General features: G+C 40.4%; 2 protein-coding genes across 7 annotated transcripts; one reads left to right on the forward strand and one right to left on the reverse strand.

Moving 5' to 3' along the window:
• Window positions 1-2: 2 nt before the first annotated feature.
• On the forward strand, window positions 3-1,650 carry LOC126382002 (zinc finger protein 551-like). The gene is made up of 2 exons (XM_050031682.1): window positions 3-1,130; window positions 1,255-1,650. The coding sequence occupies exons 1-2, from the start codon at window positions 106-108 to the stop codon at window positions 1,505-1,507; spliced, it is 1,278 nt and encodes a 425-aa protein (XP_049887639.1). The 5' UTR covers window positions 3-105; the 3' UTR covers window positions 1,508-1,650.
• On the reverse strand, window positions 1,565-24,834 carry LOC126382001 (ATP-dependent helicase brm). 6 transcript variants are annotated; one of them, XM_050031678.1, is made up of 30 exons: window positions 24,118-24,834; window positions 19,772-20,256; window positions 19,334-19,481; window positions 18,212-18,373; window positions 17,634-17,723; window positions 17,208-17,308; window positions 16,501-16,639; window positions 15,856-16,045; window positions 15,449-15,587; window positions 14,328-14,502; window positions 13,955-13,996; window positions 13,594-13,701; window positions 13,182-13,302; window positions 12,755-12,890; window positions 12,128-12,209; window positions 11,793-11,950; window positions 10,954-11,131; window positions 9,957-10,199; window positions 9,332-9,498; window positions 8,697-8,885; window positions 6,650-6,808; window positions 6,265-6,436; window positions 5,839-5,948; window positions 5,164-5,284; window positions 4,667-4,852; window positions 4,166-4,362; window positions 3,697-3,822; window positions 3,125-3,251; window positions 2,791-2,971; window positions 1,565-2,434 (listed from the first exon to the last, which is right to left on the reverse strand). In XM_050031678.1, exons 1-30 carry the CDS (start codon window positions 24,550-24,552, stop codon window positions 2,280-2,282), a joined length of 5,022 nt encoding a protein of 1,673 aa, XP_049887635.1. In that variant the 5' UTR covers window positions 24,553-24,834; the 3' UTR covers window positions 1,565-2,279. The 6 variants fall into 6 exon arrangements, with proteins under 6 accessions (XP_049887635.1, XP_049887634.1, XP_049887633.1 ...); XM_050031677.1 differs by having other exon boundaries at window positions 1,565-2,437; XM_050031676.1 differs by having other exon boundaries at window positions 2,779-2,971.
• Between the last annotated feature and the right edge of the window lie 1,138 nt (window positions 24,835-25,972).

The raw sequence follows: 25,972 nt of genomic DNA on the forward strand, positions 1-25,972 counted from the left end.
CGTCATTTCTTTAGAATAATGTTTACAATACAAAGTATAAACAAATGAAATTAACCAAACATTGCAGTAATTTCACTACTTACTTTTAATTGAAACTTAATAAATATGAGCAAAGTATTATTTTCTGAAAATTTAACTACAAATAACATTTGCAGGATATGTTTGCTAAGTGTCGAAGATGGTACAGATCTGTTTTCTGAAGATGGAACCTCAAAAAACATTTTGGAAAAAATACATTTATGTTTTCAAATAATTCTCAACTATGAAGAGTATTTACCTAATTACATTTGTAATAATTGCTGTAAGGAATTAGAGTGTGCAAATAATTTCCGTGTGAAATGCATAACATTTGAAGAACGTTTCATTGTGTACAATAACGAAACAGTGGAGGACCAAGATGATAGTGATATAAAACAGACAGAGGACGACCCTGAATTAAGATCGAATTTAATGCCAGTAGAAAATGATTCTGAAGTTCATCTAGCTTACAATGCAAATGAAACCTATAAAAGTCAATATAATGATGGTTACAAATGTGATACATGTAATAAAATTCTAAAAACAAAGGTATCACTGTTGAAACACATTGTTTCTATGCATCAGATGAAAAAACATGTTGGTAGAATTACAGGAAGCGGTATTAACAGAAGGTATCACTGTACAAAATGTGTGTACTCTACACCTCACAGCCAGACTTTAGTGAATCATATGAGAAGACATAATGGTGAGAGACCATATCATTGTAAATGTGGAAAGAGCTTCACACAGTCAGCTTCTTTGACAGCTCATCAAAAAACTCACAGCAATATGATGTACTTCACATGCGCCATTTGTGGCAAACAATTTCGACATGCTTACTCATTAAAGACCCATTTGCGTGTCCATGAGACTGGTTCATTCAAATGTAGCATATGCCAAAAAGCTTTAAAAACCCAGAAATCACTACAAGGGCATATGAATAGACATTATAATATAAGAAATTACAACTGTGAAGATTGTGGAGCAACTTTTATAACTTGCCCAGAACTATTGAACCACAGAAAGAAGCACAGTGTGGAAAAGACTGCTGAATGCCATTTGTGCGGATATAAAACCAATGCAAAGAAAAACTTAGTTATACATCTCAAAAGGTTGATATTTCTTTTAACTTCTTATTACTTATGTAGTTATGCTACATCTTGTACAGCATTGTGATGAAGTTGTAATGTAACAACAAAATCTTTTTTTTGTAATACTGCTTTGTATATTTTTTAGACATGCTGGTGACAAAGCATACAAATGTGAGGTGTGTAACAAGACAGCGTACACCCAGAGTGACTTGCGACGTCACCAGCGAGTGCACTCGCGAGAGAAGCCTTACCCGTGTCCTGCCTGCTCACAGCACTTCTCACACTCAAGCACACTCAACCAACATGCAAGAAATGTGCATGGTCTAACTTACAGATGGGGAGAATATAAAACAGAGAGTGGAATGTCTAGTGTGAAGCAAGAGAAACATGAACAATAAATATTCATTGCCATATAACTGAGTTTCCAGTGGGTATAAAACAATAAAAAACAAAAATTGAAAATTCACATTTTAATCTGAAATACAATGTCAAGAGCTACATTACATATATAAGTATTTGTAATATTGAGAAACAACACTGCTTTCATTTGATAATCTATTGATAAAAAATGTTATAAAATTATGTTAAATTTTAATAATTCAATTTATTAATGAAAATAATTTAGAGCACTCTGGTATCAGTTTTTAAAACCAACAATAATTCACGATGCAATGTCAAAAGCAAAATAATCTGTAGAAGTAAAAGTAATAATGGTTTATAGATCATAAAACATATAAATCTTAAGATTAGAATATCCTTAAAATTAATGTGTCTCCTTCTTAACCCAGACAACAATACTACTTACTTGCCTATTTAAACTACTATTTCTGTCAGATTATAAAAGACAAACAAAACCTACAGCAGGGTTTACATAAAACATCTATTTTTACTTTGTTACCGGACCAAATGCATGTGATTAGAATCCTGTTACGCCGAGATATTGAATACTACATGAATAGCAGAGGAATACTATTTTATGACGCGGCGCTAGATATGGATAAATATAAAGGTATTAAAAATATATAAAATTTATGCCTATTAGAAATACTACACATATTCCTTTTGGTATAATAAAGTCACCCTTTTGACATCATCCAAGTAAATTAGCCGAATAAGCATGGGAGAAGCGGACACCAAGCAATTTGATACTAAAGTAATAGTTGCACAAGTTTAATCTTCTTCATAGTCCTCGTCATCGGAGATGTATTTCCGTTGCTTGCGCTTGCGCGATGGCGTGCTCTTGCCCTTGCCCTTCAACTTGATCTTCATTTTGACAGAGCGGTTCGATTCCCCGTCCGAATCGTCTTCTTCCGCTGGTGGTGGCGCTGCTATAGATGTTATGTTACATTAGATAAAGAATGTATTTTGACGATTATGACTAGGGATAATAAGCATTTACCATAAAACAAAACAAAGCAGTCGCCCCTTTTTATAAAGAAATATTAATTTTATAAAGATGCTTCGTTAATAAAATGAATACTTAATCTCCATCACCACATGCCTCCACCATCTCTACTACCTCATATGCGGCACAAAATTGTTTTATTATTTAACCATTAACCGCCCCACAAGACATCAACTTTCGATTTATGACTGTGTTTATTGCGGTAATTAGTTAAAAAGCTGAAGCGTAAACTAGCTGGTTAGGATGGGATATGCGTGCACCCACCTTTCTTCGTACCTTTATCGTTGTCATCAGAGTCATCCGAGTTCTGTCCGGCCTCGTATCGGCGGCGAACTTCTATGAAAACGTTGCGCAAACGCACAGAATCCTCGTAAATAAGCGACGCTTCCTCGTTGTAAGTCTGAGCGTTCGCGCATAGAGTGAAGAAGTCACGCTCCAAGTCAGCTATCTCGTTATACTGTTGAATAACATTAAAATTTAACTATTGATGATGTCTAAGACCAATGAATGACACGTAAACCAAACTATTTCCATCGCGGATTTGTTTACATAGTACTTCAATAAGTATCGAATATTTTCTTTTTTTTTTTTTTTCATTTTAAATTCTTACTTTTCCGTCTTCGATCCTCGTCATGATCTTCTTGATATCGAGTGGTTTCTTGATGACGTCATAGTAGTCGGGCAGTTCGCGGCGAGACGGCAGCTTCATAAACGGCTCCGACAGCACTCGGCCGTTCCTAGACATGGAGGATGCAAAGAGTAAAATATACAAGTGCTCTCAAACACTAAAAAGGCTTCTAATCGTAGCTGTAAGATATATAAATCTGAACCTTTTTATTTACCTGAAATTTGAGAAATTGCATGTATCAACCGAGAACGCAATGGTCGTTCAAAAAGTACTAAAATTAAAAAATCTCGAAACCTTTTACTGCGGTCAAAATCTAACCTTTAGTAGGATGTTGTGAGGATATCAAAATATATAATATATTGGTAAAGGGTTATCCATGACCTATTGGACACGTATTATGAGCTCATGCTCATAATGCTTTATCTGCTTTCATAAGGCTTTTATTTTATTGGAGGATGGACTTTAAACTTACGTACCGCGAGACCAGAAATCCAAGCGGACAAAGTCGCGGGCGGTATGTTACTTCTAAATATAAAACCTGTTTAGAAACTTACTCGTCAGCGTAGTCGATGACTTTCTTCATGACGTTCTTCAGTCGTTTCTTCAATAAGTTCGCTTCCGTCTTGTTCTTTTTCTTAGACGAACTCGGCACTTCTTCTTCTTCTGAATCATCTTGACGACTGTCAACAATAGTTTTACCTTCAGCCTTACAGTTTATGTAGCAAAATCAGATTTATATAGTTCTAAAATCCAATATTTTATAACCCAAGGCGGATGACAGAAATGACTTAGTATATTTGTTTCACAACAAGATGTGGGTGTGTATACTATATATCTCTGCCTACCCTCTGGGATTTTATGTCGTTTACAACGGCCGATCCGATAAGACATCGTGTGTAAGAAGCAAGAATTGACGTAAAGACGAAGCAAGAATCAAAAATAAGATCCCGGATCGTTTGTTTCGCGGCTACATTATTCTTTCTTATTGGCCCGTGGGTAAGCGTAGTAGTTAAACGTTGTTACCGGCGCTTGCGTCCCTTCTTGCGTTTCTTATCGAGCACCTCATCGTCGTCATCCTCTTCCTCCTCCTCCTCAAACTCGTCGTCGATGGCCTTCAGCCACTCCTTCTCCGTCAACGAGTCTGTATAGTCCACCTCCTTGCGTTGACGGGAGCCACGACCCAACGTTTCATCTTCGTCTACGTAGTTCCAGCCTTGGCCCTGGTAGAAAAAAACCGAATATAAATAAAACATCTCCGCTTAAAATTAGTAGTAAATATCACGTCGGTCTAAGAGAAAGTAAGGTGAGGTGTGGGTACTTAGGTCATCTTACGACGGATGTACTACTGACTACCCCATTGGGATATAGTCGTGAGCTTAAAACCACGTAAATGACTGAAGTCGTGTCGTAGTGTCGTGTACATGTTTCTTTTATATTTCTTTCTTTCTTTTAAAATCGTAAGATAAAATTTCCGTTTAAAATCAAAGCAAACTGTTACCTGACACTGTTCAAAAAACTAGTTACCTTATTGCAGACGACTTCATCGTCGTCCTTAACGAGCCAGTCGGGCAGCTCCGACTCCTCGATCAGCCGCGACTGTGTCTCCGTCTTCTTGCGCTCGGCGTCGATCTGCTTGAAGATCTCCAACTCTTCCTCCGACCGCGCGATCATCTCGTTGATCAAGTCGTCGTCGGGGACCTCATTCTCCTCCTGGTTTTAGAATGAAATGTTAGGTGGGGTAAGTACTTTGCTAATGTTATAAAATAATTTAGTTAAAATAACAGAAAACTCAAACGCTCATGCTTCTTTCTTCTGTCTACCCTTATGCCTTGTTGTGTGTACACTTGGCGAGCAAACCTGTAAGACATTCCGCCGTGCTGAGTACTAAGTGCATGTGAACCCATCATCGAGTAAAGTAGCGAGACAGCTCGGACCTCGTTCAACTTACTCGGCCGAGTGCCCGCTTCTACCACGAGGGCCCAGCTTACACTATATATACATAACAATAGTTGAATCCATACCTCTTCGTCATCTCCGTCCTGATGCAGAATGCTCTGCAGGAACTGCTGCCGCTCGGAGCCCGTCGACTTCTGGTCGAACATACCAGCTTGGATAACTTTCTCGTCCATATTCAATTTGTACCTAGAAAGACATGGCGTTTATCGTTATGTACTCAATTAATAATTACCAGTTATGCTGCAAGACTGTAACACCAGTGTCTAACACGTAACAATAAAGGGTGTTAGTGACACTGTACCGAATACTTAGGAGTATGTTCAGCTCATGATTGAGGCGTAGTAACGCTGGTTCGAATCTAGCACATGCCTAAACCAGAAATTGTCGAATTTGTTTTCGAATTCATGTTTGGATCATAAATGATAATCACTTGTTCAGCGGTGAAGGAAAACATTGTGAGGAAACCCACATTCCCGAGAAATGCATTTTGGGAGGTATGTGACCTAACCTATATTTATATATTAGGCTGGTTTAGTCGCTTCTGTAAAAAACAGGACCTGTCAAATCTTCACATTAGGTAAGCGGACCCTGTGAAAAATCGGAATAATGCTAGGGGGATGATGTTCAGCTGAAGTTCATTCTGAGTTAATATCAAGTGGCTGTCACAAATGTCATGAGCTGAATTATCCCCCTCAGTATTCTTTACGGTGTCACTGACCCTATATGAGTAAGGCACTAACCTGGCGGCAGCTAGGATACGCTCCTCGACAGAGTTCACTGTCATGAGTCGCAACACTCGCACCTCGTTGCGTTGTCCGATACGATGCGCGCGATCTTGCGCTTGCAGATCCTGTTAACATGACCAATTTCTTTAACTGTGACATGTATACTTTTAGACAAGTACTTAACACATCTTTATGTCTCGTTTAGAAAGTGGTTGTAGTAGAAACTATTCCAATTTCTCTTTTTCCTCTTCTCGTGTGATGTGATATAAAGTACCTACATCTCACACTGGTATCAGTTATTATTGAGACGCCAAAAGTCTGTCACTTGCCTACGAGACTACGTTTAGTACATAGTTAACGGGATCAATGGTTGAATGTGCATTCCGAGACACGAAATCATATTTTCAGATCATCAGGTGAGGTTATTAGAGTTATTCTTACCTGATGCGGGTTCCAATCAGAGTCGAATATGATGACAGTATCAGCGCTCTGGAGGTTCAGCCCCAAGCCTCCAGCGCGGGTAGATAGCAGGAAGATGAAGTACTCCGAGTGTGCGTCATTGAATTTGCGCAGCAGCTCGCCACGGTCCTCCGCCTTGGTCATACCGTCCAATCTACAACAAATAATTATACATATGAACTCCACACATACGGGGAGAGGGGGTTTCTGCACTTATGTTGTTGAATTCATGCACTTAAAACGGGGGTCTTGTACGATAACGACAAAGTGTAGTGTCTGTGTAAAACGAGGTGTTTTGTAACTAGTTGGTAGAACTTACCGACTTGTACACCATCGTAGTATGCAAATATTGAACACATCAACTCACCTCAAGTACTGGAACCCCCTCCAGCCGAGGTAGTCCTCGATGATGGTCATGCACTGCGTCATCTGACAGAACACCAGCACGCGGTGGCCCGTCTGCTTCAGCTTCGGCAATATGCGGTCGAGCAGTTCGAATTTACCGGACACGCGGTAGAGGTCAGGCCTAGAAAAGAGTGATTATTAGCGTTAGATATTCCACCATTTTTTAATCACTGCAGCTGCAGTAATCATAATATAGCGGCAGCTTGTATTACATTGTATACGCCCGTAAACCCAGACGGGGTGGCAAAAATCACAAACCCCAAACTCAAACCTGTCATTCATACATTGTTAGCCTATGTAACATAACATAAGCTCACGACTATAGCCCAATTGGGATATTCAGTGGTACATCCATCACAAGATGAACTATGGACCCACACTTCACCGATCTTTCTGTCAGAAGAACGTGATAGTTGGTGAGCCGTATCGCCTTCTATAATGGTCGAGCTAATTGTGTTAGTGGAATCGTCACGATGTCATCATCATCACCAGCCCATTAACGTCCCCACTGCAGGAGCACGGGCCTTCCCTATGGATGGATAGGGAGATCGGGCCTTAAACCACCACGCGGGCCCAGTGCGGATTGGTGGTTATTAACGACTGCTAATGTAACCGGGACCAACGGCTTAACGTGCCTTCCGAAGCACGGAGGAGCTCGAGATGAAAACTTTTTTTTTGTGGTCACCATCCTATGACCGGCCTTTGCGAAAGTTGCTTAACTTCAACAATCGCAGACCGAGCGCATTTACCGCTGCGCCACCGAGCTCCTCAATTCAATCAAATTTAGATGTAGTAAATTATATTTGTGACATGTCCAAACAGTTTTGAAGACGACAACCACACTGGGGATTGACGTCCAAACTACGAATAAATAATAAGTCAGGAAGAGTAACTATGAACAAACGCCGGCGAAATATTGGCCCACGACATTCTAAAAGATCGTAAATCCATAAAACCAATCAGTAGCGATTCCGTGACGCGCTTCATTGCGACAAGCGCTGTGATTGGTTATCAATAGCAACCACAATAGAGGTTGGTGCGTGTGTTTCCGGGGTTCTCAAATCAAGGATGTTGTTATGCAATGCATGGATGAGTATAAGTAAAAAATGGACGAAACTAACGGTGGATTTAATAATTTTTAGTGTTTTGTATTTCGGATGAGGCGTGTTGCTGAATTATGTATTCAAGTAGTATTATTATATTGCATGTTTTGTGTTTTGAATTAATTGGTATTTAGTAAAAACAACTATTCAATACTTTAATTTTTTACTTGGATGATATATAAATATAATTACAATGTTACTTATTATTTACTGGAATAGGATGGAAGCCGATCATCCTCTCTTCTTTCGTAACGAACTGCTTTTAACCATTTTTGCAGTCGGTTTTAATTTTTGGGGAAAATAAAAAAAAGGAAATTTCGACAAGACTAAATAACTGAAAAACTTATATTTTGCTGGAAATTGATAATATTACTTGACTGCATAGTATTAAAAATTATAATTTACCTATCTGAATATTAAACTAGGAACTTCTTGAATAATGCGGATCAAAGTACAATGTGTTTACGAGAACAGAAATGTTATATTTACCGATGATAAGTTATTCCAATTATCTTTTTGCTGCGCTTTTTTCGTTTCCTACACCAACTAACTACACATGACGACATTTTACATAATATTTCACTGTTTTTTCCATAGAAATATAGCATAAATCGAGCAATGACATACGTTAGTGACGGCGCGAGGCAGATTGAAGTAGGTGCGAGTAGTCATTTTAAGCCCCGCCCACTCAGTGTACATTTTAGTGGCGTCAAATTGTGAGCGTTGTTACTCTTCCTGACTTATTATTTATTCGTAGCGTCCAAAGATGGATTCAGGTTGCCGCGGTGATGAAGCAGAAAGAAGATCATTTTGAAGGGGACATATGCAACCACGCTTGAGACTATTGTCTGGAAAATCAGGTTTTAGCAGGTTGTAGATAGTTTACAATTAAACTACTGTATTTACCCAGACACGACCCCGCCGCCCGTGCCGACGTGGTCGCAGAACTTCTCCTCGATGTGTTGGAACATGAAGGGATGGTTGCACAGCTTCCGTAGTTGCACAATCGTGTTCATCAGAGCCTTCGCCCCGCCCTTACCCTTGTTGCCCTTTTCTGAGCCGTCTGTTAGCAGCACGCCCTTTGACTGCATGTGCCTGAAGGAAAGGTAGTTTAGTTTACAAGTTTTAGTGAAATAAAGTTCCCATTTGTACACTCACTAATGTGAATTTAGAAACCTGGCAGGCACGCATCTTCCGTCCTCGACACACGGTGTTCATTTATTTCGGATGGGTTAACAAGTTGCGGCGTAGAGAAGGTAGGAATGGTAGGCTGAATGAAACGTAACGCAAAGGTGTGTGAAAGAGATAGCGACGAGTGAGCGAGAGAGAAGAGAGGATTGCGGAATGACAGGGAAATGTCGGACGGTTGTTGGAATAAGTACAAAACTATACAACGTTAAAAATAAAGAAAGTTAAAGAAATAATAATCGTTTCCTTCCTATCCCACAATTTTATAACGCGCACAATAGAAATAATACAATTTGGTTACAAATAGGAGTATTGACCTCTTGGTGAGGCAGTCGGGTTCTATGGCGACTTACTTGTAAAGCACTCGTTGCAAACCGCTCATATCGCACTTGATGATGTACTCCACTTTGTCCGGCAGCTGACTCTCCACCTCCTTCTTCAGTCGCCGCAGCAGGAACGGCCGCAGCACTTTGTGCAGACGACGGATGATCAAGATAGTTTCTTCCTCATTCAGTTCCACCTGATTTCGGAAATGTTTATTTAGTTAGGATGATGATTGAATTACATACCTACTCCACTTCAAATTCGTCAGTCATCCCGTGATCATGGCACTTGCAACAGAATTGAAATATCGGGAGTCTCATATCCCTGATTTTAACGCGGTAAGAATCCGATATAATTATGTTTTAATTTTGATGACCTACTGTTAAAAAGCTTTATAATGCAGTTTTGTTTTGAGAAATGCTGTTTCCGGTTTTCTGAGAATCCCGGAGACCGAACAAAGTGGGGGAGAATGGAGTTCTACAAAGCAATCCATTAAAAGTCTACCCCATCAGTATAAAGCTGAGATGGAAAGGCAGTCCTGTAGCATAGATCCTAATATTCTTCTGCATTCCATACGTAGACTCCCAGATTTCTAGACACCATATTTAAACAATGGGGTTTGGATTTTAAAAAGACTTTGGGCCAAGACAGTACCTTTTCACCAGTAGTAGCGAAGGGCGCATTGAACCACTGTTCGAAAGTGGAGCAGCTCTTGAAGATAGAAGGTAGTAAGAAGTTGAGTAGCGCCCACAGTTCGGGCAGTTTGTTCTGTAGCGGCGTTCCCGTGAGGAGCAGCCGGTGCGGCGCGATGTAGTGCGTGTTGAGCACCTGCGTCAACTTGCAGTGGTGGTTCTTCATACGGTGTCCCTCGTCGATTATCATGTACTTCCATTGTACCTGCCAAGGCATGCTAGCTTGGTTAGACTGAAGAAATTTTAGAAAGGAAGATGTCGACCTAATTATTGTCGAGCTTTTAGGTCATCATCATAATCATCATCAGCCCATTAACGTCCCCACTGCTGGGGCACGGGGCCTTCCCTATGGATGGATAGGGAGATCGGGCCTTAAACCATCACGCGGGGCCAGTGCGGATTGATGGTTATTAACGACTGCTAATGCAGCCGGGATCAACGGCTTAACGTGCCTTCCGAAGCACGGAGGAGCTCGAGATGAAAACTTTTTTTTTTGTGGTCACCCATCCTATGACCGGCCTTTGCGAAAGTTCCTTTACTTCAACAATCGCAGACCGAGCGCGTTAACCGCTGCGCCACCGAGCTCCTCAATATATATAAATGTATTTACGTACCATGTAGCATTAGTCAATAGCCGCGTACCCACCTAGCGCACAGGCTCGCGCGGCAGCCTCGCGAGCAAACGCGCGCCCGAGACACGTCCACACCAGCCGAGGAATTTTACTCGCGAGGCTGCCGCGCGAGCCTGTGCGCTAGGTGGATACGCGGCTTTTATAACAGACAAGCTTTACAACCACACATCACTTGCTTTTTCGTGTAGTTCATTAAGTTAGAATATTTTTCAGAGTAAACACGAAGGGAATAATAATATTTCGAAGGCAGTTGTTCTACACATTATTTTTATTTATGACAATTGTACACCGCTGGTCCAAATAACTTTTAAAAGGAGCATCTCTTACCTTAGCAAGCACGCCTTTATCCTTGATAACGTATTCGTAGGTAGTGAGCAGCACGTTAAACTTGGTGGATCGCATCTGAGCTTGCACGAGGCGGCGCGAGGCGGGCGAGCCCTTGTACGACACCACCGACACCGTTGGCGCCCACTTCTCGAACTCTAGCACCCAGTTTGATAGCGTACTGGACAACAAAGTAAAAAAATGTCGATATGAACGTATGTGGCTCTGCAGCTAAGCGGAGCAGACCTACAGTAATCGATCAATTTCAGCGAGCGACTACTCCCGTAGGCTCGATGTTAAATAAAAAGAAAATGGATATATAGATCGCGGATAGCCTGCGCCGGCGCATAATCTAGACAATAATAATATACTTTATTGAAAAAACTAATAGTACACCACAGTACAAAACAGAGAACTTTACAGACAAGAGGTTGTTGTACATCCATGAGTTAATTAAACAACCGATATTCATAGTAGGCCAAAGGCCTGTGTCATGGACAAACACCAGTAATCATACAAAACCGAGCTACTAACACACGGATTGCTGCATGAAAAGTGTCTTCTTTTTGAAAAGCGAATTAAATCCCACTTCTTGGCGATAAGTGTCCTATATACTATATTGTTTTAAGTTTACGCGGTCATAATTAAAACATATAATAACGGGAGTCTCATATTTCCCTGATATAAACGCGGTAAGAACCCGTTATAATGTGTTATAAGTGTCCTTTTGTTACGCTATTCTTCCCGGTTCAACTACTTGAGTACAAAATATATCTAGGCGCTAGAATGAATTGTCAATGATACAACATTTTGAACCGCAAAAAGCTTGTTAGTCTACATACCTGAGCGGCACAATAATTAAGAAAGGACCGTTGACTTTCTTCTTCTCCATCAGGTAGGTTACCAGTGCAATCGTCTGGATGGTTTTGCCAAGACCCATCTCGTCCGCCAGGATACCGTTTAGATTGTTGTTGAACAGAGATACCAGCCATTCCAAACCCTGGACACAATATTTGGTTATTTAACTATCCACAATTTAAGAACCATCAAAATCCATTTGAATGAAGTTACACATGCCCTTAGAGGGTAAGTAAGCCACACTAAAAAAAGATGCTGATCTATTCGATTATAATGAGCAGTTCTTGATCGGATCGGAATGTGTGAATATAATATTTACCTTGATCTGGTACTCTTTTAGCTTCCCATTGACCAAAATGCTGGCTTGTTCCGTGACAGACTCGTGAACCGTGTGAGCGATGCTAAAAAAGAAATTGCATACATCTAAAATAGTCTCACTTCACTTTCTGTGAGCGCCCTTATCAATTATAGTACTAGCAGAAGAGCAACTGGGACCAGGGGGGATAAACAGGCCACATTGAAGCAATTCATTTATAAAAGCAATATGTATGTGCACTTATTTTTATATGCGCAAATGTCAAATATCAATATTGCTTTTTAGAAGAATTGCTTCAATGTGGCCTTTTTATTCTACCCCCCTGAAAATACAAAGCTTTTTCACGAGCACTCATATTTTTTAAAACTTTTTATCTAAATATATAAAAGGAGAAACTGACTGACAGACATATCAACGCACAGTCTAAACGGTTAAACGTAGGCACTTGAAATTTGGAAAGGACGTAGCTTAGGTACCGTAGAGGTGCACTAAGAAAGAAATTCCCGAAATTCGCACGGGAACGGGAATTAGCGGGAAAAATCTTTCCACGCGAACGAAGTCGCGGGCAAAAAAAGCTAGTATACTATAAACATTCTTTTTTTGAAACCTTGTACATTACAAATAAATTACCTGTAGTAAGTCTGTTCCTCCGTCTTATACTCATCGTCTTCGACTTTAGCCTTCTTGATCATGTCGCGCGCCTTTTCTTCCTCAGTCTTTTCCTTGTCACTCTTCTCATCTCTCTTTTCCCTTCTCTCTCTCTTCTCTGTTTCAATATAAGTGCATATTATATAATTTATATCATTAATAGTTTACACCTGTTGAGTTATAAATCTTTTACTTTCGGTTAATCTATCTACGGCCAAAAGATCGTCAAAACTAATGTACATAAAATAATATTTTTTCCATGTAAGGTTATCAAGTTAATAAACGAACTTATCAACCTTGATGTCAGGGTTGTTACTGAACTTGCAAAGCAGCCATAGTTCATAGTAGAAATCGGCTAACCAACTAGCAACTAGTGCAAATTATAATTAATTCTACTTCAAGTACAAACCGTCGTCATCTTGGCTATCGTCTCCAGAGTCCTCAGAGTCGGACAGCACCTCCCATCCGGGGTGAGTCTCCATCCAGTCCTTCAGTTGGGACAGCAGCGGGGCCTCGTCGCCCTTCAGCACCTACACATACCATTCAGACTTCATAACAAGTGCATTAAAATGCACAAACGTCTTTCATTTTATATATACACACTAGACGTTCACTGAAACTGGTGGCTGTAAGCTGCTCAGTTTCAGTAAGTCGGCATTTGGATTGGATAATACTTCACGAATATGGGTCTCGCTTATTCACGTTGACATCTAAAGTGTATCGCATATGGATCACTTTTAAAATAATAAAAATAATGCAGAATGGGCAGTCTACAAAAACAAACCAGAAATTTGTGATACTTATCAACGTCCGTATCGTACCTCGCCCGTTTTCGGATCCATGACGCTGACTCGAGAGTCTGAAGTCTGCGAGCTATCATCCAAAGCATCGATATCGCCGCCTTCCAGAAGCTTCCTCTTCCTCGATTTCTGCACAAAATAACATTATGTAATACAAGTTATATTACAAAAAATACAAGTATTATTTGGTTTGTATTTTTTTTTTTCAATTTTAGAGCTTTTAGTTGTTAGTACATTAAAATTTGATTTAAACAATATTTGCACCAAACTGAGAATCCTGATATCTCGACTTTTGCGTAACTGACATCGACCTAATCAGGTTCCGATAAAAAATGGAAGGTGTGCGAGAAGAGAGAAAAGCTTATAATTGTGATTCCGTTACCAGTTTCCTGCGCTCTTCCTCCTCTTGCTTCTTGCGCAGTTCCTGTTTGTGTTAAGTTATTCTAGTACGTAACGTCTGTATTATATTATAACTAACTTATTCGAAAAACACGTGAAATCAAACATAATTAAATATTATAAATAAAACTGGTGCTTTATCCAAACTGTATAATTCAAGTTTCAATTTTTGAAATCTAAAGAAATTCAAATTCATATTTGAATAAAACATAATATAATTTTATATGGTTTCTTTGCCATAATTCTTTGAAATATCACTCAATAAGTAATAAAAGGGAAAACACAACAATAAATCTCACTCATATCATCAATAAATAAACTAGCTTTACTAAAGTATGTATAGAAGTACAACATACCCGTTTCCTCCGTTCTTCCTCCTGTTGCTTCTTGCGTTGTTCCTGCTTGTGCTGTTTGACCATCTCCGTGAGACTGGCGATATACTCGTCCGTCTGGGACAAGAGGAACGCGAGACGTTTGTCTTTCTTCTGGTCGATAAGCTTCCTGTAACCCTCTTCGTCCTCGGCCATCAAACTGAAGGAAAAACAAATTATCTTTGAATTTTCATATTTCATATATATTATGAAGAAAATCTGTGCATAATTAAAACACATAATGGCCCCGATTCCTGCAGACACCTCCTAATTTTAAGTTATACCCGTCATTTTCTTATCCGCCGAAAAGGAAAGGGACGGATGATTGTCAACAAGTTAATTTTAAAATTAATGAATAACCCGTGCGAATAAAATAGGCATCTCGCTGGTATGCAATCCGTATGACGTGCGGTCTACTTAATTCTGTCGGGTTATTGGCCGATGTAAAAATTTTAGACGGTTGTTTTAGATTTCTGCTTTCGTGTATTGCAGAAATTTTATGCCTGTCGATTACCCGTCCATTTATTTGTCAACGGATAAGAATATGACAGGTATAACTTAAAATCACATGGCGTCTGCAGGAATTAGCACCAATACCGGGTTCTTACCGCGTTCAAATCAGGGATATGAGACTCTTTGATGTTTAAATTATTTTAATAACCGCGTAAACCTCAAACAAAAAATGTTTGCATGTGAAATGCTTTATGGTATACACCTCTATAAAAGCCAGAGCTTAGATCACGAGGACGACCAAAAACAAGATGGGCGGATGTGCTGAAAAAGGATCTGTGCTTGTGCAACGTCTCCGAAAACAACACGTCCGATAGAGTAAATTGGAGGAGAAATACGAAGAAGGCAGACGCCACCATCAGATGGAAATAATAAAGAGAGAGAGAGAGACAAGAAAGGTAATTATTTGTTCATTTGACCCAATCCAACTGAAAATCAGCGCCATAGTCTAGGTTATGGCTTAATGCTGAGGTGAATTTCGGTATACATTAATAACTATACATTTGTATATCTCCTTCGAATCAACTAAACACCTCGCCAGTATGCTTCTTGAAAGGAGATGTCTATTTAACTATCACGGTTTATAAGCAACTCACCGCCGCATACGTTCCTTCTCTATCCGCTCCTGTTCCTTCTTCTGCTCGCGCTCGGCGTTGGCGTGGTAGTTCATGATCGCCTTGTTCATACGCGACAGCTTTGACACGTTGTTGCGGTGGAACTCCTTGAAATCCTTTGCTGCAAATGTATTGCACATTGGTATTGTCAAAAGTACGGCGCTATTTTAAAAACCGGCCAAGTGTGAGTCGGACTGGTTCGACGGGTTTCGTACCATTGACTAGGTAAACAGTAGGTACATAAATTTCAAAATTGCCTACATTGTTACAATTATTGATATCGATCGAGAAAAAAAGGCCAAATACATCGCGTTTCGTTGTATGGGAACCCCCATAAATATTTATTTTGTTTTTACTATTTGTGCTATCGAGTTAAATGGCATGCTTACCGTGTTGAAGGACTGTCTGGAGGAACTCCTGATGCTTCTGTCGGCGCTTCCTCTCTGCCTCTAGCTTCTGTTGTTTCTCCAGCTTCTCCGTAGCGCGGGCCTCGCGCAGTCCCTGCCGTTTGGTACGCTTATACGCCTTGATGTTCACAGCCGTCTCTAGCGTCGTATCGCGGCGGACTTGCCCTAGAATCTGGCAAAAAGCAAATATTTAAATCAAGTACTTAACTATATTCAAAATTCAAGCCTTTCATTACATACAGGAGGATTTATTGATCTTAACACTAAATTTCTTCACTGCCTGCAGGTGTGTGAGTGGTTACCTTGGCTTGGGACGATGGCCGAAGGACAAATCGTTCGATCGAAATGACTTCACGAGGAGTAATGTTAAAGAAGTGATATTTAAACAGCGTCTATACTATACGTCAGCCGTGGGTCTAAAAAGGCCATATTGAAGCAAACTATCTCAAAAACAATAATGCAATTTCAACGACATTGTCAACATTTTGAAAATGTCAAATAGCAATATCGTTTATTTAGACCAATAGCTTCAGTGGCACCTTTTTAGGTTTAGAGATTGTCCGAAAAAGTAGGGTCACGTTAGGACGTTGGAAAGTGATAGTAAAGTACCAATTTGGTTACACATACCTCGGCTCGCAGTTGCTTCTGGAAGTTGAGAACTCGCAGGGCTCGCAGTTCGATCTGTGCTTGAAGCCGCAGATCATCGGGCATGTTGGCAGGCAAACTGGACAGCATTTCTATGCGGTGCGCGATACGTGCTGCGATCCTACAAGTGCAGTATATTATATATCTACTTATCATTTAAATTAGCATATCATTACGCCTGTATCTCTGAAGGGGTAAGCATAGGTGTACAGTACATACACCCACCCTCGCCAGCTATGTTTAAGTCTTGTAATAGGGGGCCTATTGCAATCAACCGCGTACAAATCCTGAAACCCACGTGATATCAAATATCTATGTAATAATGTAAGTGTGTATGTCATCATCAGCCCATTAACGTCCCCACTGCTGGGGCACGGGCCTTCCCTAGGGATGGATAGGGAGATCGGACCTTAAACCATCACGCGGGGCCAGTGCGGATTGATGGTTATTAACGACTGCTAATGCAGCCGGGACCAACGGCTTAACGTGTCTTCCGAAGCACGGAAGAGCTCGAGATGAGAACTTTTTTTTGTGGTCACCCATCCTATGACCGGCCTTTGAGAAAGTTGCTTAACTTCAACAATCGCAGACCGAGCGCGTTTACCGCTACGCCAACGAGCTCCTCAAGTATGTATGTGTGTACGTATAATTATTTTTAGTAACGGACACGCTTCTCTTACGGAACTTACCTATTTTCTCTCTCGTTCAGTATCTGTAACGGATCTATACCGGGAGGTTTGGGGATACTAGTGACACGATTCTGCTTAGCACCTGGAGTAGGCACACCCGGCTGAAAATTGAATTGGTGTTTATGAAAAATTAAGATACTATTTGTACTCTTTTATTAACTGGTATTTTTTTTCTGCAGAATACGATAAAAATGTAATTTATCCGTTTTAAAAACTCAATAATAATAATCGAGTTTTTAATCTCTCGTAATACCAAGATTGACTGCTGGGTTATCACTATTTGTTGATTTATGTTCTATTTCGAAAAAAAAAAAGAAAGTATAGTGTTACGATGTATTTCTTTTTACAGTAATAATGAGTTTCTGCTAAAAATACTCGTTCAAAGTGGACAATTGTATTTTGCGGTTTATCTTTTTTTTGCCTTACCTGTTGCGTGGGCTGCCCACCTGGGCCACCGGGGCCCGGCGGCCGCACACCGGGCGCAGGCCCGCGCATCGGAGGAGCACCGACCAGGGGCTACGAAAATACATACATTTATCCATTAGTATGTTTATCAATTTGGAGTAAGTATCTTTAAAAAAAATAAACCTTTAAAAAGTAAAACGATAGCCTTAGAATAAAGGGTTTGAGCTGGGATAAAATCTTGAATGGCGTGATTACATGAAAACTGTAGAGAAATGGGGTCTTTGCCCAGTTATGGGGGCAAATAGCTTGCATTATATTTCTAAGGTTTCATACATCTCACCTGACATCTTTTGAAGTGCTGAACTTTTGAAGTGAACAACTCCTCAAGGATGTTATAAAAATGTAGTTCTTAACGTGACCGCAATACGGGAATCAGTGTAATCAAGAGGTCTGCGAAGGCCGTTACAAGTAGAGCGTATCATCACAGGCATATCCGTGCCGTAGTTGCACTGCGCCTCCTAAGGTGCGGCGACACGTTTCGAAAGACCCTTAAAATGGTGACCCTATGGTGGCAATATAATATGGAGGGTGATACTAACCGGGTTGACGAGCGGCGGCGTGGGCTGTGTGGGCGGCGCCATCTGCCCCGTCATGGGCAGCGGCGTGGGGGGCGCGCCGCCGCCGCCGCCGCCGCGCGGCTCGCCCGCCTTGCCGGCGCCGCCCGCGCCGCCCGGCGTCGGCGGCGGACCCTGGCCCTGCCCCTGTCGGTACGTACCAATCAACGAGACGCCTTCTGACGCGATCTGACTTTTAATGGAATGCTACCTATCTATATGTTACGACGATCGATTTAATGAGTTTTCCGATATGCCAACATTACCCAAGAAACATTGTTCAATTTAACATAGCATTTAATTTAAAAGCATGTGATTCTCTTTGTTCTTTTGTAACAAATACTTATTGTTTTTACATCCGCGTAGAATTTGGTTATCGTTTATAACTTACTAGTTATAAACCTTAAGTCCAAAGAATAACCATCCCTCCTTGGGTTTCGATCTACCTGTTTGCCAATTTTCATTAAAAGTAGTCCAGCTTAGGCTTAAATAGGTAACAGACAGAGGCACTTTCGCATTTACTAGAATGAATGTTAGAGGCGGCTAAGGTAAGTAATAGGCAGGCAGCACAAGGTTAGGCAAAAGTGTAAAGATTCCTACAATACTGTTTTATTTTTCCTAATACTAATAGTTATAAGCTGGCCGTAAATGTTTGGACTAAAAGAATGTCAACCTGTTTCAGCCGTGTCCAACGAAAATACGTCGAGAAAAACATGCAGTTCATCTAGTAAAACTTTTACTAAAGTACTTCTTTTGACAAAGTCTAATGTCATTTACTCATTTTTTTTACGTTAAACAAGATTTTCGATTTATATATTTTTTAGACAAACCAAGGAGATAACATTGGCTTAACTTTTTTTCTTTTATTGTGAGGAGATGGTTTGATGATTTATTTATTACATGGTTTGGATTTCATGATGTGTGATAATTATGATTGTGAGTTGACCTCTATACTCCCACATCCAGCAGTAGAGTACATCAACACCTTAATTAGTTCATTTGCAATATAATTATCTACATACGAGTCTGCAGAGATCGAGGCGTCTGGCGATCCGTTCTTGCAATATCTTAAGAGATACGGGCTAAAGTAGATGTGTGTGAACGTACCTGCTGGCTGTAGGGTGATGGCGGCTGCGAGGGCGGCGTGGGGCAGTCGGGCGGCGCCTCGGCGCTGCGCTTGCCGGCCGCCAGCATGGCGATCTGCTGCGGCACCGGCTGGTTGCGCGCCAAGTTGCGGTACGCCGTTATCTGAGCCCTACCACCAAACAAATATTCATATGCCACTCATATCACATATAAACAATTCAGTCATTCCGAGGAATAATACGTAGTGGAGCCCAGGTGGGCATGATAATTTTTTGAAGTGAGTTTTATTGACATCTCTCGCGGCGTTCGCTGATATATCCACGCTTCATTTTCGCCACACCATACCTACTTCAAAATTCGACGTTAGTAATTAATGAATGACCAGGAAGACACTTGCAAGTGTAATGACCTGGTTGGTTAGTTTTTTATTACATTTTTAAAAACGTAACCAGGACTCACTTGAGCTGACTGAGCTGTATATTCGAAAACAGCCCCTTATTCGGATCCTGCGAGTTGGACCGCGCCTTGAGCGCGAGTAGCTGAGAGTATCTCGGGTCTTCCTGGAGTCCCTTCTCCTCCATGGAATCTATCGCGCGCTGTAGAGCGTTGAGGTTATCCGGGCCGGGCGCCGGCAGTGAGCCCTGCATGGGCGACGAGGCGGGCGGCGCGCAGTTTCCGGACGCGGCAGCGGGGTGCGGCGGCGTCTGCGCGGCGGGCGGGTGCGGCGGGTGCTGTGGATGCTGCGGGTGCGGGTGCGGGTGTGGTGGGTGCGGCTGCGGCGCGGAGCCCACGTAGCCGGGCGCGGCGCCGGCCGGCAGCATAGCGTGGTGCGGCGGCATGTGCGCGGCCGCGTGCAGCGCGCCCGTCATGCCCATGCCGCCGCCGCCGGCGCCGCTCGGTCCGTTCCCCGGTGGCGGAGGACCTCCCCCCATTGGCAGAGGAGCCTGTGTCCGAAAGCATTTTGTTAGATTTACCTACCCTATGCTTTCTAAGCCATAGTGATTTTCTTCAATTCAAAATGGGGGTTGTTGGGCTGATATTTTTGATTTTATTGTCCTGTAGCAGCAGTTATATGTTTAAAGCGCTCAACTTTTCATTATACGACGTTTACGCTTATAATGTTCGTGAGCGTGTACTCCTGTATTGGATGTACACGAGAGAGAATAGGGTCACGTTCCTTAATTTGCTTACGAATGAAGCCGTTTTGCCTATGACCGCTGTCGTGAACACACAATTTGCCGAAAAATTTGAAGAAGGTCTACAAAGAGGTGGAATTCAATATCATCATCGATATTCTAACCAGTAAGTTTATTGAATTATTTTTTACAACGTTGGTACGAATTAATGATACTTTAAACATATGTACATTAATAAGGTACATAAGTGGAAGCTGTAGTAAAATACTAACTTTAACGTTACTATGTACAGTGATAATATAGTGATCGGAACATTTGCCTCTAACTGCGTAGGTTCAAATCTTGATCATTGAATTTGAATGTTGGACTGAATTATTGTGTTTTTTGAATTCTTGTATTCATTGATAGCTTACTTGAAGCAGAAGCTCTTGAAAGACTAATCAAAAATATTGCTGTGGAACCTGGAGAAAACTTTATGACTTTGAATGCTATACAAAACTGGATTGATACAATAAGCATTTCATCACCAATAATTGAAAAAAAAGTCATTGGACTAACTTACAACAGAGAAGACATAGTGCTATTGAAACTTTCTACAGGACACAAAAATATTGCTGTGCTTATAACAGGAGGAGAGGATGGAAAAGACTGGATGTCCACTGCAGTACTTTTAAATTTTGTATATAATCTGGTACAAAACTCGACCTACTTAAATATTCTTGAATATTATGATGTCTATATTATACCCAATTCTAATCCAGATGGTTATAAATACAATTCCGAAGTAGTAAGTACATATAGGTATATTATGCTTTTTTGGAAATGTTGAACCTTCCACACATACAAAACAGGAAACTTTATTTGATGAGTACATACTTATGTATTCAATCAGAGCAATCACTTGATTGATATCCAAGGCGCAATTGCTACTAACCACATCTACTTACTTACATCAATTTTGTTAAACAACATTGGGTGGGCAACTCACCAGAAGGCATCTTGCACTTTTGGTATTGCTTTAATAACATAGTAAATTGTAGGTGCCAAAAACAAAGATAAAAGATGCATAATATGTCTGTTATCCATGAAATTAGAAGGAAGGAAAAATTTACAGCACCATGTATATTAGTGAGCGTTAGGCTCACGATCTGGAGGTCCGGGTTCGATTCCCGATGGGGACATTGTCGAAATCACTTTGTGAGACTGTCCTTTGTTTGGTAAGGACTTTTCAGGCTTGAATCACCTGATTGTCCGAAAAAGTAAGATGATTAAGTGCTTCGGAGGGCACGTTAAGCCGTTGGTCCCGGCTATTAGCCGTAAAACACCTCCACCAACCCGCAGTGGAGCAGCGTGGTGGAGTATGCTCCATACCCCCTCCGGTTGATTGAGGGGAGGCCTGTGCCCAGCAGTGGGACGTATATAGGCAGTTTATGTATGTATATTGATTTTAAGGAACGTAGCCTCATTATTTTTACAATGTTATACTAAAATGTACCTGTATAATATAATTTTAGGATAGATTTTGGTCAAAAAACCGTAAGGTATTATTTCCCCAAAAATTTTGCCCAGATGACACAATTTATGGAACTAGGGAAGCTGTTGGAGTTAATATCGATAGAAATTGGTTTACACATGAACCAGACTGTAAGTATCTCTAATCTCTATGTATGGAGTATGCTCTATCTATGGAAATACATAACATTTATTTCAGTTGATGAAGATATGGAGTGTGATGTAATTTTTGCTGGAGAAGATACAGTTTCTGAACTAGAATCAAAAGCTTTATATGAATTCATCAACACAATTGCTACAAAACTGATGGCATTCGTAAATGTGAAAGGCTATGGCAAAAAAGTGATTACTATACCCTATGCATATAACGAACTTACAAATAATCACTATTTAATGGTAACTGCATCATACATTGTCATTATGCATAGTAGATAGTTATTGGTCACCTTGTATTACATAGATGCTTACAGGGTGGTTAAAATGGCCACATCGAACAATTCATCTAAGAAAGAAATATTGCAATTTGACATTTGCACATATAAAACTGTGCAATGCAAACAAATGTCAAATGGCAATATTACTTTCTTAGATGAATTGTTCGATGTGGCCATTTTTACCCCTCGGGTCTTAATTATATTTAATATAACTATAAGCTCTTGAGGAGCTCGGTGGCGCAGCGGTAAACGCGCTCGGGCTGCTATTGTTGAAGTTAAGCAACTTTCGCAAAGGCCGGTCATAGGATGGGTGACCACAAAAAAAAAAGTTTTCATCTCGAGCTCCTCCATGCTTCGGAAGGCACGTTAAGCCGTTGGTCCCGGCTGCATTAGCAGTCGTTAATAACCATCAATCCGCACTGGGCCCGCGTGATGGTTTAAGGCCCGATCTCCCTATCCATCCATAGAGAAGGCCCGTGCCCCAGCAGTGGGGACATTAATGGGCTGATGATGATGATGAAGCTCTCAACATGCTCTCACCTTTAAAAATTATTACCAGCTGGGTTTCTTAGTCAGAGGTTCAACTTAGCATGATGAACTAAAGACCAATTAGATATAACTATATACTAAGGCCAATTTGACAGATGATGAACAGTATCACTATCTGTAATGGTTGATAGTCAACCGTTTTAGTGAAAATTGCACCTAAATAACTGATTGGAGCACATCTGATGAAGAAGATCAAATCAGGGCACCTTCCACTGAAGCAAGCCAGTCAATCAAAGGATCACAGTGCCTAGTTAAAATTATGTTCAAAAAGAATAATAAATAAAGTTGCTGTATCACTAATGTGAATATACATCTGATATTTATGATAGCTAAAAATAGGTTAAAAAAAAAATAGAGAAGAACAAGTAAGAAAATATACATTTCTAATAGTATTAATTTCGTTATTCAAATTGAAACTTTTTTCAGATGGAGCTGTTAGCCTCAGTCAGTGGTAAATTAAAAGAAAAATTTAATGAATCTTATTTTTATGGCTCTACTGCTTCATTTTTATGTAAGTACATAATACAATACAAAAACTTTTTATTGCACTTAAAACACACATCATATGGCATGGATATATTTAAATCTACTCATGCTAAGACAAATATTGCATTATATTAGAGTTCATTTCAGACACAGTTGATAAAAAATTTATAAGTAGGTACTAAGAATAAAATAAATTTGTTGCCAGTAACAGATTTTATTTTACTTAAGACAAAAATATTTGTGCTTCAGATAAGTATTATGGCAATGCAGCTGATTGGGTCAAGAGCAAGTTGAATGTCCCTGTAGTGTACACGGTGCATATGCAGTGGAGAGATCTAGTATTTCCTAATACAATGGCCATAGAGTTCTTGACTGATGAACTATCAACCATCCTCAATGAAACTCTCATTCTAGCAAAGGATATTTACGGCCCTCTTTTCAATAAACAAGCCAACAATCCTGTTATTTATGTCACTTTCCTTATTGTTCTTGTCTTCATATCCTGTATGATCTAGCTAAATTCATAATATTGTTATTATTTATAATAAGTAATTATTACCTATATTTGAATATGAATTAAATATACCATTCATCACACCTAACATAATATATATATTATATGATATTCATTTTCTTGTTTTCAAAATGTGAGAAATAAAGTTCAGACAACAAAGTAATTGGAACTCACCTGTCCAGGAGGCATATGGCCAATTTGATGTTGCATGTATCCATGTGGAGGTCCCTGTACAGGCATGTTAGGATGCTGGCCTCCAGGCATGGAGGGATGGCCATTAGGGCCAGGTGGATGGGGCGGGTGACCCGGAGGACCTTGCATATGGGGTCCTACCATATGAGAAGGCATAGGGTGACCACCAGGAGGCATTCCAGGGTGCTGTGGTGGTACGCCAGGAGGCCCATTACTGTTTGGTGGTATAGGCGGCCCCGATGGAGACATATGGTTAGGCATCGGTGGCTGTCCGGGAGCAGGTGGATGAGTTGATGGTGGTCCGTTGTAAGGACTATGTGGCGAGTGAGGAGGGGCCGGGCTTTGCGTCGGAGGTCCCATCGGGCTTGGCGCCTGCGGAGGCGGCATGGGACTGTTTTGCGGCGAAGGGCTTGCCATGTTCACGACTTCACTGTTATTTTTCTTTATTACAACATACCAAAGTACCTAACAAACAAAAATTTCACTGACTCGAAATGACGCAAAGTAAGCCGCGTCTTTAATTTCAGATATCCAGCAATGTTTGACATTAGAAATGCATATTATTTGATGTATTGTAACGATTAATATTTCACTGTGTATTAAAACACTTGTAAAACCGATATTTTATAGTCTTATGAGCTTAAAACAACATAAATATACACGTCCCTTCTCGTCTTTCCCTTCCATAGACGCCCGCCAACCAAAGAATAGAACGGGGTAGTGTTGTCCGGTAATCGACTGTATATCGATTATTTTCTAAGCCCCTAAATAATCCAAATGACGATCGATACGCCTATCGATAGTATCGAAATTGAAAATGAGTGCAATTTGTTTTGCAATAATTATATTATTAAAATAATCAAAAAATAATACATTTAATCAATTGTATTGCAACTATTTCACAATCTATAGTATCGAAAGAAAATACATAACATACTTTATATTGATCAATTTCATAAAAACTATGTAATTTTGGAATGGCAAAAATATCGGTCAATAATGTGTTTGTGAGTGCGTTTCGTCATTCAGTTATCTGTGTATGATAAGGATCCTGACTCGGCTGTTGAACGGCCGTCTGTGTAGGATAAGGATCCTGACTCGCTTGTTGAACAGTCGCCTGTGTAGAATAAGGATCCTGACTCGGATGTTGAACGGTAGTCTGTGTATGATACGGATCCTGACATATACACAGAATGTTTTATTAAAGAACTGTACCGCTACATATTCGAAACCTCTTTATTTATGAGAGTGGCAACACTGTCTTCTTACTGATTGGTCGGCGGCGTATGTACCTGTCCTTTTCTATCATATTTCTATCTCTTTCACTTCTCCCACCAGGCAGGCACTTCTAGGGTTGAAGTGTACTTTGTCTCATTCATTGGCGATTTGTTCTTCGAACCGAGTGGTCGTGGTAAGTGAACATTTATACCATTTCTAATTTGCATAAATAACGGTTATTATCGTTCGATACCTGTTCCTTATTATTATTATTTATTTTTTTATTCAATAAACACGCTTCAATGGAGCATTCTCCATCAATAACGCCTACAGGCAGTAAGCGTAAAGCTGTCGACTCAAATGAAACCGACAAACGCCCGCGTTATTTTGACCCGAATGTAATTAATAATCTAGCAACGCAAGTAAGTCATATTCAAAGTTTTTTACAAACCATGATGCAGAACAATATTTCATCTGAACATGATAACGATGAAAATAATGTCGAAAATTACGATCATGACGCTATATCCCTAAATGCGAGTGGCGAACTTTTTGAAGAGGGAGAGTCCAACAATATATTACAGCTTAACACCCCAATAGAATCTGACAACCCGCAAAT

This window comes from Pectinophora gossypiella, chromosome 3 (genome assembly GCF_024362695.1).
Source record: "Pectinophora gossypiella chromosome 3, ilPecGoss1.1, whole genome shotgun sequence".
NCBI classification, from domain to species: Eukaryota; Metazoa; Arthropoda; class Insecta; order Lepidoptera; family Gelechiidae; genus Pectinophora; species Pectinophora gossypiella.

Excerpts from the sequence above, each read along its gene's own strand:
- LOC126382001 (XM_050031675.1), bottom strand. The coding sequence starts at position 24,552 with ATGGCAAGCCCTTCGCCGCAAAACAGTCCCATGCCGCCTCCGCAGGCG. Across the intron at positions 11,132-11,792 it reads TTAATTATTGTGCCGCTCAG|TACGCTATCAAACTGGGTGC; the intron begins GTATGTAGACTA and ends TTTGTTGTCCAG. Across the intron at positions 4,363-4,666 it reads ATGAAGTCGTCTGCAATAAG|GGCCAAGGCTGGAACTACGT; the intron begins GTAACTAGTTTT and ends TTTTTCTACCAG.
- LOC126382002 (XM_050031682.1), top strand. The coding sequence starts at position 106 with ATGAGCAAAGTATTATTTTCTGAAAATTTAACTACAAATAACATTTGC. Across the intron at positions 1,131-1,254 it reads TTAGTTATACATCTCAAAAG|ACATGCTGGTGACAAAGCAT; the intron begins GTTGATATTTCT and ends TATATTTTTTAG.